Source organism: Manis javanica, chromosome 7, assembly GCF_040802235.1.
Source record: "Manis javanica isolate MJ-LG chromosome 7, MJ_LKY, whole genome shotgun sequence".
Lineage (NCBI taxonomy): Eukaryota > Metazoa > Chordata > Mammalia > Pholidota > Manidae > Manis > Manis javanica.
Window position 1 is genome coordinate 91,914,547 of NC_133162.1, and position 22,680 is coordinate 91,937,226.

At 45.6% G+C, this 22,680-nt stretch overlaps 1 protein-coding gene across 6 annotated transcripts in view; it reads left to right on the plus strand.

The window, feature by feature from the left end:
- The window catches only part of LOC108383400 (uncharacterized), a 263,400-nt gene that overhangs the window by 52,092 nt on the left and 188,628 nt on the right, over positions 1-22,680 (plus strand). The window contains exon 2 of one of the 6 annotated variants that reach the window (XM_037025600.2): positions 2,307-4,690. The exons of the other annotated variants lie outside the window; for them this stretch is intronic. Coding sequence (XP_036881495.1) covers positions 2,307-2,542 — 236 coding nt within the window. The 3' untranslated portion in view covers positions 2,543-4,690. Of the gene's footprint in view, positions 1-2,306; positions 4,691-22,680 lie in introns of those variants that run through there. 6 annotated transcript variants of the gene reach the window in all.

A 22,680-nucleotide genomic window follows, 5' to 3' on the forward strand; every position in this document is an offset into this window, starting at 1 on the left:
TGTAGGGGGATTGTGAAAAAGCAATCTTTTAGGTCAATAATGATTTTACAATATCCCACAGGAATCGCCACAGGAGTGGGGAGGCCTGGTTGAAGGGCCCTCATAGGTATCATAGCTTTATTGATTTCTCTAAGATCTTGTAGTAACCTCCATTTTCCTGATTTTTCCTTTATGACAAAAATAGGAGTATTCCAGGGGGAGGTGGTGGGCTCGATATGGCCTGCAGCAAGTTGTTCCTGTACTAACATTGTGGCTGTGTAAAGGAGTGCAGAGAGCATCAAGAGTCAGGAAAAAGAACTAATAAAACTTAGCTAAACCTTAACAGCAGACCATTCCGGAATAGTAAGAGATTCAATGTCTAAACTTAGAGAGAGGCTAGATCAAAGGAAGAGAGAGCGAGAGGCCAGCCAAGGTGTATTTGAATCCTGGTTTACTAAATCCCCATGGTTTACAACCCTGATATCCACCCTGGGAGGGCCCTTGCTTATTTTTATACTGCTTCTCACTTTAGGTCCCTGTATCTTAAACCGGCTAATAGCCTTTGTTAGGGAAAGAGTGAGTGCTGTTCAGGTGCTAATGCTGAGACCGCAGTATCATTCACTCACACAGCAGGAAGAAACAAACATTCCATGATTGGAATGGTCAAAGGAAAGTGGGGAAATGTAGAATCTAACCGTTAGTAAGATTAGTAAATTAGCATAAGCATAGCCATCTTAGAAACCTAGAAATCATTTTCTGAGGGTGTGACTCAGGAAGAAGAAAAAAAAAAACCTGGGCCTGGGTAAGGCCTTGAAAAACAAGTTAATCATGAGCACCGGGTGGTGGGCAGCTGTGACCCTTGGTCAGCTAACCTTGGTCAGTTAATCTTACATACCAAGCTTATCGTGCAGAACCTCCCTAACCATTGAGGAGTAGTTTTATCCTGCCCTTGCTTAACCCCAGGGTGTATGTCTTGCAAGAATAATGTATAGTTGTGGAAAATTACTATGAGTTAAGTGCTTTGAAAATGCTATATAAACCCTTGGCTCTGAGTGCTCGGGGTCCTTGTTGAGACCCGCTGCATCGGGCTTACACTTGGACCCCAGCTAGCTGGCTGAATAAAGACTTTGCTTGAATTTACATCTCTATGCCTGTGTAGTTTGTTCTCTGGAGAAGCCTCGGAAGCCTGGACCGTAACAGCTATAGCCAGTTTTTCAGAAGTTAACGGCCATTGATCAACCCATACAGGCGATGTTGTTTTCCAGGATATTTTATCTGCATGGGGTACAGGTATGTCAATGGCCGTTAGGGTAAATTTTCATAGCCAATTCCAGCGCGATCAGTTTTTATGGTGACCGGACCGGCTCTTTTGCGCCCTGAGAGTGTTTGCCCAACCCTTGCCCAGGGCGAAAGCCTTGATTGAAACATAATGAGCTTCACTTGAGAGAGTATTTTCTGAACAGGAGGGACAGGAAGGGGGGGAGCTTATTTCTAAGTCAAGGTCAGTAATTGCCTAAGCAATTGGGATCTCTCCCTTTTGATCTGAAGCAGTGCCTTAAGGGACTGCACCTCCCGAGAGAGTTTAACAGTGGCTTGTCTAGTTATTTCTTCTAGATCAGGTTGAGTACAGAAAGGTGGTGGTATGTATAGGGCAGTGGACATACACCTAAAGGTGCTTGAGGGGGCCAATCAAGATTATGGTGCTTAGCGGTGGCATCTTTTAGTTCGGCCTCCTCTTCAGGGGAGAGGGGATCATCATCAGGGCTGTTGGACTTGAGACCGGACAGGACTGGGTAAATAGATTTTGGGGGGGTGGCCGCTAAATGGCAGATCATTATTAACCTCGGGCATGGGAATGGAGACAGAGGGACAATTAGAGGCTGGGGAGGAGGGACGAAGGTCCTCGGGGACCTCCTTTTTGTGGAGAGAAGTCTGACTGGTTTTAAACTTTCCCTTCAGATAATCTTCACTATCGTCAACAATCTTTGAAACATCTGGGTGACAGTGGCGGACCTACAACACATCGTTCATGAGATCCCAATAAGAAAATGCCTGTACTGGGACCTTCTCAGGGCCAAAGGAACGATAATAATCATTCAGGCAGTCACTAACTCGGCGCCACCATTTTTCATCTGTAGTTCCTTCCTGGGGGAACCATGGGCAGACATCCTCTAGCAAGATAAAAAATTTAACTAAATCTTTTTTCTTAACCCATATTCCTCGTGTCTTGAGAGAAGCCTTAAGTCCCTTAACAAATAACTCATGCTTATTTAGTGTTTGCCCCATGATTGTGTCGCTTTCCTTACCTTTATTGATCTGTGTCACAGGCGGGTACTCCTGTGGTGATCTTCGTGCAGATCTTCACTCACCTGCGGGGTGGCGATCCAAAGAAAGAAGGACGGCCATCCATATGAGCGACGTCCAGATCAGGCTTCGTACCTCGAGCCCCATGTTGGGCGCCACTTGCCCCGGCCGGCGGGAAGTTCAACAAGGGCTCGAGGGGAAGTTAACCTGGATGAGAGACAAACCAGACACAAAGAAGGAGACCAAGTCAAAAGTCTGATCAAGGTCTCAAGGTTTATTCTTACAAGGTAGATTATATAGGAGCTAGGAGGGGGAAACAGTCCCAGCTGAAGTGGCAAGGATTATCTAGGTTGCTAGGATACCTAACTGAAGAATGTTCTCTGGAAAAGATCAATCTGGGTGGGGGATTACTGAGAAAAGACAAAATGCTTTACTAAGGAGGAGATGCTATCACGGCAGCTGCTTAATCTCTATCCCAGCGGTCTAATCACAAGCTGGGTCAATTGATCTTTGTAAACAGGGCAGGCTTGAGAAATAAGAGACCTAGGCGAAAAGGGCGAGACCATTGTTTCTATGGCCTACTGCTCCTGACACAAAACAAACTATCAAAACCCAACAATATGAAACACACAATCAGAATAATCCTATAACAATGAAAGAAACTGAATTTGAAATTTTAAAAAATTTCCTGGCTCAGATGTTTCCATTGGAGAATTCTACCACACATTTATGAGGAATTAGCTCCAACTTTATACAAGCTCTTCCAGAAAATAGAAGAGGAGGGAATACTTTCCAATTCATTTTATGAGGTTAGTCTTAGCCTGATACCAAAACCAATGAAGACAGGGCACAAAGGAAAACTACAGACCAATAACTGTCATGAACTTTAACACAAAAATCCTCAACAAAGTATTAGCAAATCAAATTCAGCAACCCATAAAAGGAACTATATACCATAATCCATTAGGATTTATTTCAGGTATGCAAGACTGGTTCAACATTACAAACATCATTTAGTGTAATACAACCTACCAACAGGCTAAAGAAGGAAAATCACATGATCATATTAATTGATGCAGAAAATGCATTTGATAAAATCCAACGTTTATTCTTAATACAAACTCTCAGCAAATTAGGAATAGAGGGGCATTTCCTCAATCTCATTAAGATCATCTACAAAAAACCTGTAGCTAACATGATACTTAATGATAAGAAATTGAATGCTTTCCCTCTCAGACTGGGAACAAGGCTGTCCATTCTCACCTCTTCAATATATACTGGAAGTTCTACCCACTGCAATAAGGCAAGAAGAAAACACAAGGTTTCCAGGTTGGAAGGGAAGAAATTAACTGTTCCTATTTGCAGATGACTGATGGTCTACATATAAAATTCCAGGGAATCTATATAAAAACTGCTAGATCTAGCAACTGAGTTCAACAAAGTTGCAGTACACAAGATTGCCATGAAACCATAAATCTCATTTCTATACACTAATGATGAGCCAATTAAAAATATGACTTGGTCACTCCAAAAATAATGAAATAATGTAAGTGTAAACTTAATAAAACAGATAAATAAAATGTACATAATTCAACACAAAAGCAATGTCAATTCTTCCCAAATTGATCATAGGTTTATCAAAATTGCAGCAAGAATTTTTCTGTAGACATAAACAAGCTTACTATAAAATTTATATGGAAAGGCACAGGCAATCTTAAAAAGCAAAAAAAAATCTTAAAAAGGGAAGAATAAAGTGGAGGGAATCACTCTGCCTGATAGGAAGGTTTCCTAATCAAGACAGTGGTATGAGCAGAGGTACAGACACATAGATCAACAGGATCCAGAAGCAGACCCACACAAATATGCCCAACTAACCTTTGACAAAAGCACAAAAGCAGTTCAGTGCAGGAACCATGAGGATGACCTTTGCAACAAATGGTGCTGATGAAGTTGACAATTCAACTTGGATGGCTCTCCAGGGACTTACTGCTGAGTGCAAAAAGCCAATGCCAAAAGTTATATAATATAATGATTCCATTGATCTAACATTCATGAAATGACAGAATTGTAGAAATAGAGAACAGATTAGTGGTTGATAGGGTGAGGGAGGGGGTGGGAACATGAGGAAAGTGGGGATGGAAACAATCTATATTTTACTGTCTGGAAGTCAATACCCTGGTGAGATATCATACTATAGTTTTGCAAGATATCACTATTGGGGAAAACTGAGTAAGTGGTATAGGGGATCTCTCTGGATTATTTCTTACAACTGTGTGGGAATCTTCAAATATCTCAAAGTATAAAGTTAAAGAACAAGGTCCACAGAGGTGCTACAATGCAGCCTGAGGGACCGTGAAGGGTAGATGGGGGCTGGGCAGTGGGCTGTGTTTTGCATGAAGATTGGTCATTTGTTGAACTCCCCTTGCACATCAGAACTACCCTGAGAGGCAGTGGGGCAGGCCTGTCCCTAGGACCACAGGGAGCTATCCAGCTGCGGAGACAACCTTCAGCACAGGCCTCTTGACCTTCTTCAGGCATCTGGTGGTGCCTAGGGGCCCTTTTTCAGAATAATATTCTTAAATGCATAAAATGAAAATATATATGGTTGCAGAGGAAACCAAATACATAGGCAAGCATCAAAAGACATAGGTTACTAGCATATATGAGAGAGTATTTCACATGCTTCTTTAGTGATGTGTTAAATAATGAGATCTGTTGGCAGATCTAATACTGGAGGCTCTTTCTGAAGTACTTTTGGGCATAAATGACATTTTGAAATATTTGTAAAGCTATATGAAAATATGATATGCTTTGGTGCCAGACCATCATTACTGCTTACGCTATTGTAGTTTGTTGCTTAAATGCTTGGTTTCCATTAGACATTAATATGCTAATAGATGAAATGCATTTCCCATTAAAGTTAAAGTGACCCCTGGACTCCAAAGCTTCAGCAGAGGGCCAGCAGGGAGTGGCCATGTCACAGTGTGTCTCTAGGCTGGAGTCCAGAGGGTGTGGGAGCACATGTCCTCCTGAGGACCAGCCACTTCATTTGCACCACAGGAGGTCTGCAGCCTGGTCTCAGATCCAGGCACTACCACTTACCCTCTGAGCAGCTTGGGACCTCTATTTCCTCACCCTTAAAATGAGGACATGGCCTGAGTCTTCCATGATCTGTTTGTGGGGTCAAAGGAGCTAAAACACAAACAGACCCATATGCATACTCAGCCCATATCTGTGCTCTTATATAGCAAATCTCCTTGACCAGTCTTTCTGATAACCCTACCAAAGAGGCCTGTGGCCCCATTCTGCAGGTAGGGAAAGCAGGGAACAAAGATGTCCTGTTACAGGCAGAGGGCAGAGGCCACCTAGGCTCAGGGCCTCAGTTCTCTCTGCTGTGACTGATGGCTTGGCACTGTCAGGGTGCTGCCCTCTAAAAGCTTGCCCTGCACCAGGAGGGTGCACCTCCTAGTCAGCCTCAGTAATAGACTAGCCTTCCTGTGGGCCACAGCGGCATGGTGGCACCTTCCTCCTCACACACCCATAGCTAGTGCATTACTGAGAACTGATGATCTTACACCAAAGGTGTCCCTTTGTCACTCTGGTCAGACAACTGCCCCATTTGTGAGATACTACTCTAGGCCAGGCTGGCAGACCCCACTCCCAATGCACCCCTCACTTTGGGTAGCTCTCCAGGACAGCCTTCCACCTGTCTTTCCATGGTGTGCAGACCTTCAGGTGGACAGATGAGCTGGCGGTTGCCCCAGGCTGAAGGCAGGAAGGCAGGTAGGGCCACCCCCAGGTCCATAGCCCAACTGACACAGATAGCCCTGCAGCCTCCCTCCATGCCCTTTCCTTTCTCCCCCTGGCCCCCAGGATGTTCCCCCGGGGTCTCATCTGATGCTGCCCCTCATCTGGGATGCCACAGGCAGCATGCAGCCTTGCCAGGCCTCACAAGTTACAAGGATTCTGACTTACACTGAGGTGGGAGGTGCAAAGGGAAGGAGTGAAGACTGTGAACAGGCTTCCCTCCTTCAGCATTCTCTGGCTGCATAATGTGAAGTGGTTGAGAATTAAGGATGCCCACAACCTGGGGGACAAACCCTGGCTGGGATGGCTGCAAGGTTCCCAAGGTGGCAAGCTCGTTCCTTCCAGGAGGCCTGGGGTGAGAGGCCTAGCCATGTGCCATACCCCTGCCCCACCAGAAGGACCCTTGGCAGGATGGGAGCCCTGGGACCTCACAGCTACCTTAGCTCTGAGCCTGTGATCCAGCATGCTGTCCACCCAGCCATGGCTGCTGTCCCTGGGAAACCTCTACTCCAGGATGATGCATCTGCCTAGAAGCACCCCTGACCCTCTGCTCTTGCTGCCTCCCTCAGGGAATCCTGATGCAGCAGCTGTAGCTGCAGCCTCTCTCCCCACTTCCCTCTTGGCAGAGGCCAGAGGCCCCAACATGGGGAATCCCATGAGAGGAGGGAGGAGAGGGCAAGGGGGGGGTCTCTGCAGAGATGAAGTGGGGGCCCAGCTGTGTGGAAGGAGCCTGTGCATTTGCCTGGGGCTCGTTGCTGTGCAGGAGCACCACCTGGCTGGGGGCCTAAGCTCAGCCCTGCTCCTCCACCTGGCCTGGCCCTGCACAGGTTCCCAGCCCATCCAGTGCTGACCAATAACTCAGGACAAGACTCTGGGTCCAAGGCACAGAGACATGGCCTGAACTGGCCTCCTTTCCTGCTCCCACTTACCAGGATGGGAGCCTGTGGGCAAGCTCATGTTGGAGGCAGGGCCAGTGGGGCCTGATGGGCACATGTGTGGTCCAGCACCATGGTGCCTGGGGAGATGAAAGAGCTGGAGAAGTCTCTTCCTAGCCTTTCACTAACAGCAACAGTGTTGGCCCCCTGGATGAGGCATCCCCCACAGGGCTGCTAGTGGACCAAAGGCAGCATGTGAGTGTGGGCATGTGCAGGCTGCTGGGCCTCAGGAGGGGCTGTTCAGTGTGTAGATTGGTATGCAGGAGATCTCAGACCTGGCTGCTGGGGGACATCTGGAAATGACAGTGGTAAGGCAAAAGCATCAAGCACTCTACTAAACCATCATAGCATGGTGAGTCAGTCAGGAATTGTTTCCTCTCACACAGAGGAGAAAGTGAGGCCTGGAGAGAGTCTGTGCCCTGTACAAGGTCACACTGGTGGGGGGACAATGCAGGACCTGTGCAGGACCCTGAGAATCCAGACTCAGGGTGTCTGTCTGCCAAGTCAGGGTCTGCTTTGGGCCCCCACACAGCAGCTCTGAAAGCATCCCCATTGGAGGATGGACCTCCACTGGGGCTAAACTGGGGCAAACAGTGGCAAAACTGGGGCAAACAGGCTTTAATTTATGATCAGGACAACCTTCATAAACAATCACAAAGCTAACACTGCATAGAAAGAGGTTCTAAAAGATGCTTGGGAGGCCCAGGACAGAAGCCCTGGCTATGTGGCTGAGCCTCTGCCTCTGTGGGCCTTGTCCCCCCTGTGTGTGGAGCTGGCTGAGCTCCAAGGACAGCTGAGTGTGCTTCTGCACTGCCAACAACAGCTATTAGACCCAAGAAAATTCTAGCAGTTACTTCCTGGAGTATCTTCTGCTGGAGGGGTCAGTGGGCAGGTCAAGGGGTTGCTGTTTTCCAGGTAAGTGAAGAGCAGGGGTTGCAGGATGGGGGTGGGGAGGAAAGGAGCTTCAGGAGCTACCCAGTCATTCCCTGGCTGCCTTGGCAAGACACCCTCCCCTGGACCCATCTGCCCCTCTGGGCCTGCAGGCACACCTGAGGCTCAGATCACATGTGTCAGCTTTTGATCCCAGCTCTTTGTTCTGGAGCCCCAGAGATAGAAGGCACCCTGTCCTTGTGACTTCATCAAGCCCAAAGAGGGCTGCCCAGGGCAGAGAGGAGGCCTCCACTCACATGGACAGTCGCCTCCAGGGGTGCTTGGTGCCACGTATGCTGCCCCATGGTCCTGAGAGGCTCTCCCTTACAAAAGCCAATGCAAGCTGGGAAGGACACAGGTGCTGACATAACCACCTGGCCATTGCCAAGGACAATGCTCTGGATGGCTTGTAGGTCCAGATGTCTAATGGAAACCTCACTCCTTGGCCAGAGTCTCTGCTGAGGCTCAGAGTAGCCTAAAGGAATGAGGGGCTAGGGCTGGGACACCTCTGACTCTGCATTTTCCGCCTTTCATCATGGCTTGGCAGGTGGTACAGGCACAGCTAGTTCACTGGGGAATGCCTACAGCTGATTCCCTGCCAGCCTCAATCCCATAGGTGTGCTACCAGGGGTGGGGCCGTCCCCTGTCCTGGATGCAGGGGATCCCACCATACCAGATCCACAAGCCTCCTGAAACTGTATCCAACAGAAATTGTGTCCACTATGTTGTGGTCTCTCTGTCCTTGTCCAGCTTTCTTCAATTATCAAAGAGGCCCATGACCCAGAAAGTCAGAACAGGGGTCTAGGATGCAGAGGGATCCAGGAATCCCTGGCTCTGCCGAGGCTATAGGCATGGGTTATGGGTAGAGTGGGGAAGGTTTGTGATGTATGAAGGAAGGGATGGCAGTTTCCTCTGTGGATAAAACAGAGCTTGAAAAAATGTTCAAAATCTGAGAGACAAAATACACTGCATAACTGTGAAATTATATAATTTGGAAAACTACAAATGGTGTCATTCTGGACACTTTTTGGCAATATGTCTGGCTAGCTTAGCTCTTCCACCGAAAATAACAAGATGTAAAAATAATTTTCTAAAATGCATTAAAGAGTTAGCCAAAAAGCAAGAAATTTCAAGTCAAAACATTTAGACCATATGCAAACTCAGAAAGGAACGCCAGCATTTGGCCTCAGGGAATTTGCCTAACAAGGTGAACTTGGAGTTTTGTGACTTCCTGGTGAGCAGTAGACAGAAGTCAAAGCCCATGACTGGTTCACATTTCTACAGGAGATCCCTACAAATCTGAAACCCTAATCAGCTAGTCTCAAAGTCAGGGTAAATGAGAAATAAAGCTGCCCTCTTCCAAGGGAATACTAGAAAACTAGGCACCTTGAACTTCAGAGTGCTGGGAGGAGACAGGCAAAAGAATCCTGCAGAGAATCTACAGTCATGAGCCAGTTGCCTTTATGTAGATTTTCATCCTTAATTCACAAGATCTTGGTAGTCTGAAAACCTCAAGATTATTGCTTATTCAAACTCAGTAATTTAATTTTCAATATGCAAAGCAGTGGTGCCCCCAAGGACTTGGAAGATGCAAGGTGAATCCTCCCTGGAGGAATCCACAGGTAATATCTTAAGTGCTATAGATGGAATATTTGTGTCCCCCCAGATTTGTACATTAAAATCTAATCCCCAAAGTGACGGTATTTGGAGGTAAGGCCTTGGGAGATGATCAGGTCATGAAGGCAGAGCCGTGATGTAATTGAGGCACTGAGGAACAAAGAAGGCAGAAGATATATAGAAAACAAAAGTGAAATGGCAGACATAAATCCAACTATATCTGTAATAATATTAAGTGTGAATGGATTAGACCAATCTAAAGGCAGATTCTGCCAGACTGGATTAATGAAAACATATTCCACCCATTTGCTGTCTATGGGAGGCATCAAAGAAACAAATACACTGAATGTAAAAGGATGGAAGTAAAAGTAAAAACAAGGTAGTCAAAAGGAACAAACTTCCACTTATAAAATACATAAGTCCTAGGGATGTAATATATAGCATGATGACTATAGTTCATAGTATTGTAATATTGTATATTTGAAAGTTGCTAAGAGAGTAAATCTTAAAAGGTCTCATCACAAGGGTGGAGCCAAGATGGCAGCATGAGTAGAGCAGTGGAAATCTCCTCCCAAAAACACATAGATCTATGAAAATATAACAAAGAAAACTCTTCCTAAAATAGAGACCAGAGGACACAGGACAACATCCAGACCACATCCACACATGCAAGAACCCAGCACCTTCTGAAGGGGGTAAGATACAAGCCCCGGCCTGGCGGGACTCAAGTGCCCCTCCCCCCGGCTCCCGGCGGGTGGAAAGAAACCGGAGTGGTTTTTTTTTTGGCGAGTGCTTCTTGGAAGCCTTAAAGGAACAGGGACCCCGGTGCTAGGGAGGCAGGGCAGCAAGACCGGTGGGTGGGTGGCTGGGACCAGCGGCTGAGGACAAAGAAAATTGCGCATTTCTCCATTTTTTTTTCTTTTTGGCGAGTGCTTTTTGGAGGCCTTAGGGGGACAGAGACTTCAGTGCCAGGGAGGTAGGGAAGTAGGGCCGGTGAGAGGGTGCCTGGGACCAGCGCCTGGGGACGGAGAGGGTTGCACATTTTTCCCTTTTTTTTGGTGCGTGTTTTTTGGAGGCCTTGGAGGGATGAGGACCCCAGTGCTAGGGAGGCAGGGAGACAGGACCAGGAAACAGTGGGCGGATGCCTGGGACCGGTGCCTGAGGACAAACAATATCATGCGTATTTCCCTTTTTTTTTTTTTTTTTTTTTTGGCGGGTGCTTTTCAGAAGCCTTGAAGGGACACGGACCCTGGTGCTAGGGAGGCAGGGCAGCAAGACCGGTGAGCGGGTGCCTGGGACCGGCGCCTGAGGACAAAGAAAATCGTGTGTTTTTTCGATTTTTTTTCTTTCTTTTTCCTCTTTCATTGTTGCTGTTGTTGTTTTGATTTGGAGAGTGCTTTTTGGAAGTGTTAAAGGGGCAGGACAAGACACTTAGTCCAGAGAGAGGGAATCTGGGGATCTCTGGGCAATCTAAACCCCTGGGCAACAGGGAGCACAGAGGCCCCTTATGGAGATAAATAGACTCCTGGCCACTCCCCCTCCAATGGGGCTGAACCATTTTGGAGGAACACCCCAGCCAGGAAATGCCCACAGCAACAGCAGAGATAAACTCCATAGGAAACGGGCAGGTAGCAGAAGCCCTGTCTGCGCACAGCTGACAAGCATAAGCCATTAGAGGTCGCTATTATCCCAGGAGAGGAAGGCCACAAACCAACAAGAAGGGAAGGTCTTCCAGATGTCACTCGTACCAGCTCTGCAAACTATCTCTATCACCATGAAAAGGCAAAACTACAGGCAGACAAAGATCACAGAGACAACACCTGAGAAGGAGACAGACCTATGCAGTCCTCCTGAAAAAGAATTCAAAATAAAAATCATGAACATGCTGACAGAGATGCAGAGAAAAATGCAAGAGCAATGGGATGAGATGCAGAGAAAAATGCAAGAGCAATGGGATGAAGTCCGGAGGGAGATCACAGATGTCAGGAAGGAGATCACAGAAGTGAAACAATCCCTGGAAGGATTTATAAGCAGAATGGATAAGATGCAAGAGGCCATTGAAGGATAGAAACCAGAGAACAGGAACGTATAGAAGCTGACATAGAGAGATATAAAAGGACCTCCAGGAATGAAACAACAATAAGAGAACTATGTGACCAATCCAAAAGGAATAATATTCATATTATAGGGGTACCAAAAGAAGAAGAAAGAGGAAAAGGGATAGAAAGTCTCTTTCAAGAAACAATTGCTGAAAACTTCCCCAAACTGGGGGAGGAAATAACTGAACAGACTACGGAATTACACAGAACCCCCAACAGAAAATATCCAAGGAGGAAAACACCAAGACACATAATAATTAAAATGGCAAGGATCAAGGACAAGGAAAGAGATTTAAAGGCAGCTAGAGAGAAAAAGGTCAGCTATAAAGGAAAACCCACCAGGCTAACATCAGACTTCTCGACAGAAACCCGACAAGACAGAAGAGAATGGCATGATATATTTAATACAGTGAAACAGAAGGGCCTTGAACCAAGGATGCTGTATCCAGCACGACTATCATTTAAATATGATGGTGGGATTAAACAATTCCCAGACAAGCAAAAGCTGAGGGAATTTGCTTCCCACAAACCACCTCTACAGAGCATCCTACAGGGACTGCCCTAGATGGGAGCACTCCTAAAAAGAGCACAGAACAAAACACACAACATATGAAGAATGGAGGAGGAGGAGTAAGAAGGGAGAGAAGAAAAGAATCTCCAGACAGTGTATATAACAGCTCAATAGTGAGCTAAGTTAGGCAATAAGATACTAAAGAAGCTAAACTTGAACCTTTGGTAACCACGAACCTAAAGCCTGCAATGGTAATAAGTACATATCTCTCAATAGTTACCCTAAATGTAAATGAACTTTATGCACCAATCAAAAGACACAGAGTAATAGAATGGATAAAAAAGGAAGACCCATCTTTATGCTGCTTACAAGAAACTCACCTTAAACCGAAAGACAAGCACAGACTAAAAGTCAAGGGATGGGAAAACATATTTCAGGCAAACAACAGTGAGAAGAAAGCAGGGGATACAGTACTAATATCAGACAAAATAGACTTCAAAACAAAGAAAGTAACAAGAGACAAAGAAGGACACTACATAATGATAAAGAGCTCAGTCCAACAAGAGGATATAACCATTCTAAATATATACGCACCCAATACAGGAGCACCAGCATATGTGAAACAAATACTAACAGAACTAAAGAGGGAAATAGACTGCAATGCATTCATTTTAGGAGACTTCAACACACCACTCACCCCAAAGGATAGATCCAGTGGGCAGAAAATAAGTAAGGACACACAGGCACTGAACAACACACTAGAACAGATGGAACTAAGAGACATCTATAGAACTCTACATCCAAAAGCAACAGGATATACATTCTTCTCAAGTGAACATGGAACATTCTCCAGAATAGACACATACTAGCTCACAAAAAGAGCCTCAGTAAATTCCAAAATAGTGAAATTCTACCAACCAATTTTTCAGACAACAAGGTATAAAACAAGAAATAAATTCTACAAAGAAAACAAAAAGGCTCACAAACACATGGAGGCTTAACAACATGCTACTAAATAATCAATGGATCAATGAACAAATCAAAACAGAGATCAAGGAATATATAGAAAGAAATGACAGCAACAACACAAAGCCCCAACTTCTGTGGGACGCAGCAAAAGCAGTCTTAAGAGGAAAGTAAATAGCAATCCAGGCACACTTGAAGAAGGAAGAACAATCCCAAATGAATAGTCTAACATCACAATTATTGAAATTGGAAAAAGAAGAACAAATGAGGCCTAAAGTCAGCAGAATGAGGGAAATAATAAAGATCAGAGAAGAAATAAACAAAATTGAGAAGAATAAAGCAATAACAAAAATCAACGAAACCAACAGCTGGTTCTTTGAGAAAATAAACAAAATAGATAAGCCTCTAGCCAAACTTATTAAGAGAAAAAGAGAATCAACACACATCAACATAATCAGAAATGAGAATGGAAAAATCACGACAAACCCCACAGAAATACAATGAATTATTAAAGACTACTATGAAAACCTATATGCCAATAAGCTGGAAAACCTAGAAGAAATGGACAACTTCCTAGAAAAATACAACCTCCCAAGACTGACCAAGGAAGAAACACAAAAGTTAAACAAACCAATTACTAGCAAAGAAATTGAAATGGTAATCAAAAAACTACCCATGAACAAAACCCCGGGGCTGGACAGATTTACCTCGGAATTTTATCAGACACACAGAGAAGACATAATACCCATTCTCCTTAAAGTGTTCCAAAAAATAGAAGAGGAGGGAATACTCCCAAACTTATTCTATGAAGCCAACATCACCATAATGTCAAAACCAGGCAAAGACCCCACCAAAAAAGAAAACTACAGACCAATATCCCTGATGAATGTAGATGCAAAAATACTCAATAAAATATTAGCAAACAGAATTCAACAGTATATCAAAAGGATCATACACCATGACCAAGTGAGATTCATCCCAGGGATGCAAGGATGGTACAACATTCGAAAATTTATCAACATCATCCACCACATCAAAAAAAGGAAGGACAAAAACCACATGATTATCTCCATAGATGCTGAAAAAGCATTCGACAAAATTCAACATCCATTAATGATAAGAACTCTCAACAAAATGTGCATAGAGGGCAAGAACGTCAACCTAATAAAGGCCATATATGATAAACCCACAGCTAACACCATACTGAACAGCAAGAGGCTGATAAGTTTTCCTCTGAGATCGGGAACAAGACAGGGATGACCACTCACCCCACTGTTATTCAATGTGGTACTGGAGGTCCTAGCCATGGCAATTACACAAAACAAAGAAATACAAGGAATCCAGATTGGTAAAGAAGAAGTCAAACTGCCACTATTTGCAGATGATATGATACTGTACATAAAAAACCCTAAAGACTCCACTCCAAGACTACTAGAACTGATATCGGAATACAGCAAATTTGCAGGATACAAAATTAACACACAGAAATCTGTAGCTTTCCTATACACTAACAATGAACTAATAGAAAGAGAAATCAGGAAAACAATTCCATTCACAATAGCATCAAAAAGAATAAAATACCTAGGAATAAACCTAACCAAAGAAGTGAAAGACTTATACTCTGAAAACTACAAGTCACTCTTAAGAGAAATTAAAGGAGATACTAATAAATGGAAACTCATCCCATGCTCATGGCTAGGAAGAATTAATATCATCCAAATGGCCATCCTACGCAAAGCAATATACAGATTTGATGCAATCCCTCTCAAATTACGAGCAACGTTCTTTAATAAATTGGAAGAAATAACTCAAAAATTCAAATGGAAACACCAAAGACCCGGAATAGCCAAAGCAATCCTGAGATAAAAGAATAAAGTAGGGGGGACCTCACTCCCCAACTTCAAGCTTTACTACAAAGCCATAGTAATCAAGACAATCTGGTACTGGCACAAGAACAGAGCCACAGATCAGTGGAACAGATTAGAGACTCCAGAAATTAACCCAAACATATATGGTCAATTAATATTTGATAAAGGAGCCATGGACATACAATGGCAAAATGACAGTCTCTTCACAGATGATGCTGGGAAATCTGGACAGCTACATGTAGGAGAATTAAGCTGGACCATTGTCTCACCCCATATACAAAGGTAAACTCAAAATGGAACAAAGACCTGAATGTAAGTCATGAAACCATTAAACTCTTGGAAAAATACATAGGCAAAAACCTCTTAGACATAAACATGAGTCTCTTCTTCTTGAACATATCTCCCCGGGCAAGGAAAGCAACAGCAAATATGAGCAAGTGGGACTACATTAAGCTGAAAAGCTTCTGTACAGTGAAAGACACCATCAATAGAACAAAAAGGAGCCCTACAGTATGGGAGAATATATTTGAAAATGACAGATCCGATAAAGGCTTGACGTCCAGAATATATAAAGAGCTCACACACCTCAACAAACAAAAAACAAATAACCCAATTAAAAAATGCGCAGAGGAACTGAACAGACAGTTCTCTAAAAAAGAAATACAGATGGCCAACAGACACATGAAAAGATGCTCCACATCTCTAATTATCAGAGAAATACAAATTAAAACTACAATGAGGTATCACCTCACACCAGTAAGGATAGCTGCCATCCAAAAGACAAACAACAAAAAATGTTGGTGAGGCTGTGGAGAAAGGGGAACCCTCCTACACTGCTGGTGGGAATGTAAATTAGTTCAACCGTTGTGGAAAGCAGTATGGAGGTTCATCAAAATGCTCAAAACAGACCTACCATTTGACCCAGGAATTCCACTCCTAGGAATTTACCCTAAGAACACAGCAATCAAGTATGAGAAAGACAGATGCACCCCTATGTTTATCGCAGCACTATTTACAATAGCCAAGAATTGGAAGAAACCTAAATGTCCATCGGTAGATGAATGGATAAAGAAGATGTGGTCATATACACAATGGAATACTACTCAGCCATAAATAGTGGAAAAATACAACCATTTGCAGCAACATGGATGGAGCTGGGGAGAATTATGCTCAGTGAAATAAGCCAAGCAGAGAAAGAGAAATACCAAATGATTTCACTCATCTGAGGAGTATAAGAACAAAGGAAAAACTGAAGGAACAAAACAGCAGCGGAATTACAGAACCCAAAAATAGACTAACAGGAACCAAAGGGAAAGGAATGGGGAGGATGGGTGGGCAGGGAGAGATAAGGGGGGGGGGTAAGAAGAAGGAGGGTATTAAGATTAGCATGCATGGTGGGGGGAAGGAGAAAGGGGAGGGTGGGCTGTACAACACAGAGAGGACAAGTAGTGATTCTACAACATTTTGTTAAGCTGATGGACAGTAACCGTAATGTGGTTTTTAGGGGGGACCTGATATAGGGGAGAGCATATTAAACATAGTATTCTTCATGTAAGTGTAAATTAAAGATTAAAAAAAAAAGAAAGAAAGAAAGAAAAGGGGGATTACTCCTTGATAGGATAAAACAATTTGTAAATCAAAATTAACGCATGCTTTAAATATCCTTAATGTTGATCACTTAAAGGGTGTCAGATGATCAGCTATGGAGGTACTCTTTTCTGATAATATTCCTTTCTCTTAATAAAAAAAAAAAAAGCAGTTCCTGTGTGCTGACCTCCAATGAGTTCTACACAGTGGTATACAGGGCATGTCAAAGTGTGGGCAAAGGGTCTGTTTGTTTCTATGCAGAAGATCAAGGCCTAGCTTGGCTACCCAGAAAATGAACTAAGATACGATATGAGGAGAAGCTTCCGGCATCAGCACTCTCTGGAGGACTTGTGCTGGGGGATGATCATCAAAACGCCTCCACAGGGATCTGGATGATGCTGCGGTTGTGGCTGCATCCACCCCACCGTTTCCTGGACTTGCCATTGGAATGAGGAGGGAGACGTCTAGGCTGGCATGTGCATACAGTGAAACAACGAATTTGACCGGATCTGTACTGTTGGAACTCAACCAGGAGTTGGGAGGTGTGCAAGTTGTAGCACTCCAAAATCTTATGACTATAGACTATCTATGGTTAAAAGAACATATGGGATGTGAACAGATCCCAGAAATGGGTTGCTTTAATTTGTCTGATTTCTCTCAGACTGTTCAAGTACAGTTGGACAATATCCATCATATCATAGACAAATTTTCACAAATGCCTAGGGTGCCTAAATGGTTTTCTTGGCTTTACTGGAGATGGCTGGTAATTATAGATTTGCTTTGTTTATGTCACCGTATTCCTATTATGTTAATATGTGAGTGCAAGTTAGTTAGTAGTTTAAAACCTATACATGCTTAAGGTACTCTACAAGAAGATATGTCAAAGAAATAATCAATTCTCCCATGTTTTCTTCCATATGCTACCTCTATAGCTTTTCTTCTTCCTTCCTAATTACAACCCTTAAATAGAATTCGTGCCCCATATCGAATTTACCGAGTATCATAATTCCTCCAGGTGGTAAAGATCCCTCCAGACAAGTGCTGGGCATAGAAGCCACAGGGCATAAATCTGCAAAGAAGTAAAAAGCTAACCTTTTCAAACAATATGGCTTCTCTCTCACTTACCAACTTTACATTTCCCTGTATGGCTCTGGAAGATGACTGGTTAGCCAGAGACGGGTAAGATTCCTCAAGGGAGGAACAACCTAAGACAGGCACAGTCGCAGGAGGGCCATCAGGTGAGAAATTGGGGTTCAGCAGCGGTGAGGCTCAGAACCTCACCCCCCCTGTTTTGAGAGAAATCTTCTGCATCCGTGGATGTTTTGCTGCCCTTGTCTAGCTTGGATTAATACTTAGTCCATAGGCACACACCTGATCATCTACATTTGCCCTCTTACAGCACTAAGCTATGTTTTCTACCTTTATCTTGCATCTACCTACCACTTCAGCATTTTATTAAAAATAAAAATAATAATAATAATAAAGGGAGAAATGTGGGATCCACATATAAATCAAGTATAAAAATCAAATGAATATTCATATTTGACCTGATTGTTTATAGTTCATAATGCGTGACGAAAACCGAAAGTTTCTGCGATGAATGACCTTGTACTGTTCACCATGTAAGAATTTATTCACTATGTAAGAATTCGTTCACCATGTAAGAACTTGTTCGTTATGCTTCAGAAGATTGGAGACTGATGAGAATTAGGCTTGAGATGGACTAATGATTGTGCATTGAGCATTGACCCCCCTATACAGAATTTTATTGTTGTTAACAACCATTTGATCAATAAATATGAGAGATGCCCTCTCAAAAAAATAAATAAATAAAGTTCAGGAAACAACCACTGAAGGTTGCCAACCCTGAGATCAGTTCAGTGTGTGTGTGTGTGTGTGTGTGTAACAGATGGTGAAAATACAAAATACTAATACTCTTAGTGCTAAAAAGGGCATAGCATTTTGCACCTAGTCAGCCTTTGAACAAACATAAGGACACAGAACACAGCATTTAAAAATTGAAGTAGAATTTAATATCTGTGCAGTTATTTTCTTACGTAATGTTGAAAGCTGAGATACAGCAGTAAATCGGTGCCACAAATGAAATAATGGTTTAGATAAAATACTGCTGACTCTGTGTCTTCTCCAGCATCTTCTAAGCCCAATGTGGGTCTCTGTGAGCCTTACATATCACCGACAGAGACCAACTCCAGCTGGGGACTGCTCAACTCTCTGAGGGGAAGACTCTTCTGTAAGTGCCTGACAAGTGCAGATGAGCCTTGCCGGTTCTAAAGGAAGGCTCACCTAGGCAGAAGGAAGACAGCATGAAGGCCTGGGTGGGAGGAAGGTTGGTGTGCCCCCAGGCCAATGTGGTAGAGCATTGGGTGCACCCAGAGGAGATGACAGCACAGAGCCAGTAGAATGGCCAGCTGCAGTTGCCCTTCACCACCCAGGGCCCCACTTCCTGGGAAGTGGGACCTCTTGCTTATTGATGCCCACCCTAGCTGAGGTTCAGCTTTCCTACTCTATGAAGTCAGGGGCCACTCATCCTTCCCAATTCTACTTTCCACAATTCTGTGACTCATCCCAGCTGTGTACCCATAGCCTCTCCTCACATTGTCCCCACACCATCCATCCACTGCTTATCTTCTGGGAGGCACACAAGCTCCACACTCAAAGGAGCCCTCAGGGTGGAAACACCTGTGAGCCCAGATGGAGGGCTGAAGCAGTGGCAGAGGCCTCCCAGGAAAAAGGGCTCATGCTGCATTTGAGTAAGTAAGGAGGAGGTAAGAATGCTGCCTTCCCATCAGCTGGGCCACTGCATCATCCTTGTCATGCTTTGGTTTCCCAGCCCAGGCTTTTTTGCGTCAGACCACAGGGACCTGCTGAGCAGCATTGTGGGTGGTGAGTGGCAGGCTCCACCAGCTGGCTGGGAACAGGGCCAGGCTGGTCCCAGCTCAGGCTGAGTGAGGGGGCAGCACCTCTGGAGGAATGCCAGGAGCCTCAAGCCAGAAATAGTGGCCCCTGTGGGAAATCAGGTCCCAGTTCACACAGGCTTCTGAGGTGCTCAGCCTGGGGAGGGGAGAGTTTGGAAGCAGACACCAGCTGAGCTGGATTGAATGGGTCCAGAGTGATGGCCCACAGTGTCTCCAGGGCGGGCCAGGGGCTGGGAAAAGGCTTCATGATGAGCAGGTAGCTGACCAGAGCCCTAAAGGCTAAGGAGTCTGTCAGGCTGAGTGATGCGGGGTGAAGGCAAAAGGTGAGGAGCAGGGCTCTGGGACTCCATGGGGAGGTGGGAGCCTCATCCAGGGTGCTGTGGCCAAATGGTGGGACCAGAGAGAGCAGGTGCTTCCTCAGCTCCATGCAACTTTTCTGTGACATCGAAAGTGGCCGTCAGCCCCAGCCAAGGCAGCCAAATGTGTCTCCTAGCCAGTCTTACCCTCTGTCTCAGCAACCACTATCCAAAAGCACTCTTCACATGGGCCTTCTAAGGTCAAAATGCCCCTCCTTGGGTGCAGGGAGTGAAAGGGAAAGGTAGAAATGGTTCTGAGTGCCCATCATGGCTCCCCCCCCACCACGGCAGACGTTCAGGAGCAGGCACCTCTGTCTTGCCACATCCCTGCCTGCTCTCAGAGACCACGGGGTGTGACAGCTGCATCAGGTCAGAGGGCTGACCCTACTGTGATCACTGGGACACAACCTGCTGCTGTCCCACAGAGCAAGGACATGGCTCCCAGTGACTGGGATCCTCCTGGGATCTGGCAGAGGAAAGGCTCTGCCGCCCCCAGCTCAGGCACTGAGGGGATGCACTTCAACGGATGGGCTGGACTGTTGATCACTGTGAGATGGGTTTGATTCATGGGTCATTGTGTTACAAAGCATGTAACCCCTCAAAACTAAGAATAGTCAAGTGGCCTCGTTTACTTAAGAAAAATCAGGGAAGAGGGAATATCTGTAGGGAGAAAAGTCCTTGTGGAGGTTGGAACCTACTATGCCATTTTCATAAGTCCCAGCTCAGCAGTGCAGTGCCCAGCTGTGCCAAGCACCTGCTATGCCACTGGAATGAATGCCTGCAGGCAAACCTAACCCTCTGCAACCCTTCTGGGGAGGCTCCCCTATCCCTCTGTCACCAGAAAGGGAAAACAAGGCACAGAGGGGCTGTGACCACGGGAATTTCAGATCTTTAAGCCCAGGGGAAGAAAGGACTGGTGAGAAGGGCCTTCTGTCCCTGGCCAGCTGGGGGAGCAGCATTGCCCAGCTGCCCTCCGCCACCCACACCTACCAAGCCCTGCTGATTAATTGCATAATTAGCTAAAAGCTACATGTTGCCACTCAGGATGAATTTGGTCTAAAAATATTTTCTTATGAAAAACACACAACAGAACCTAAAAATATCCCTTCTTCAGTTGCCCAGAGAAGTCTCCTGCTTGGGGCACCCAAGCTGTGACTCAGTTTCCCAGAGAGTCAGAGGCAGCAGGCTGGCCAGGTAGTTTCCCTCCCACATAAGCTCAGATTACCCAACCTGTCCTGGCATTGGTATGTCCCACAGATCCCCAATTCACACAGGGTGTCACACAGAATGCTGCTGTTTGCAGATGGGCCTTGAAGACAGCCTGACTTCAGGGAAGCCATGGCAGTGCCATGGGGAGGCACAGGCCATGTGATATGGAATCCTGTGAATGGGCTTCCTCATCCTGCCTGGGCCACTGGAGAAGACTCACAGGACCAGTGCCTGTGGGTGTGACTTCCCATGCGAGAGATTCAGGTGTGGAGGGCAGAAGAGGTAGAAGGGAAGGGGCAGTGAAGGTCATGGGCAGAAATCCCTCCTGACCTGAGTGGGGACTGAGAAGGCTGGTGGGGAAGCCAGGGCTGGCACAGAGCCAGGCTCAGCCCTTGAGCCCCTAAACCACTCATCTCCTAAGCCCCTCTGTGGCTGATGTCCCTGGTGCCTGGTCCCTGCCAGCATGGGACTTGGCCAACTGGCCACACATCCAGTGGTCAGTGGGTCAGGCAAGAGCAGGGATGTTTTGAACATTCATGCTTTCCAGGCTTCGGTGCATAAATACCCACACCCCTCCTCTGGCACATGCATCTACCTGGGAGGGTCTATCAAGGAGTTGGAGGGCATGAATTCAGTCCTTCCCATCTCTTTTTCCTGTATGATCTCTTTAAATGCGGACCACCACCTCCTGCTGCTGCGGCCATGAAGAGGTCCCCACTCACCTGGCCTGTTCAGGCCCTGTGTGCCCTTCACCTGATCCCTGGGTAGGCATCCAGCCCTCTGGTTGTGTGAAGCATCTGAGTGCCTGTCTGGCTGTCATCTGTGGTCCCATGGCCCCTCCTCACACAGAGCAGTGGGGTACAGTAGGAGTGACCACTGCCTTCTGAGCCAGCCTGTGAGTGCTCTGGGGGCTCCTGCATGCACACAGCAGGTGGGGGCTTCCTGCACCTGCCCTATCCTGAGTTTCTCTCTCAAGCCAAGGGTGGTGGGACAGAGATGGGAATGGAATGTGCAGAGCAGTGCACAGCTCAGAGCTCACACCCAGCTGCTATGACTGGGCTCTGGCCTTGGCCAGAGTATGAATATAGGCCATATATAGTCACTGAGCCTCAGCTTCTTCATCTGTGAAAAGGGGTAATTCTGCCCACTCTTAGTGTGTGGAAGATAAAGTGGAAATGTATGGAAATGCATTTCCAGTGTATGGAAATGCATGCTGTTTGATAGGTCTTTAAAAATGGTGACTCTATAGTCACTATCTGAGTAAATCAGTTCTCCAGTGATGCCATGAAGGCTCAGCTGCCTCCAGGGCAGTGTGCTGTTAAATACCAATGGCTGGGCCATACTCTGGAGCTTCTAGTTGAGTGGGTTTAGGGTGGAGCCCCCAGATTTGCATTTCCAACAGGCTCCCAGGTGTTGCTCCTCCCAGAAGCTCACTTTGAGAATTGTGGCTCCATGGTGAGCTAGCAGGAGGTGGCAGTGGTGATGGGGCTGCTGCTGTAGTAAGCTGGGGCCCATGTGCTTCCCCATTACAGACCCTGAGTTTGTCTTCCTGAAACTGGAATTAGTCTGTTACAGA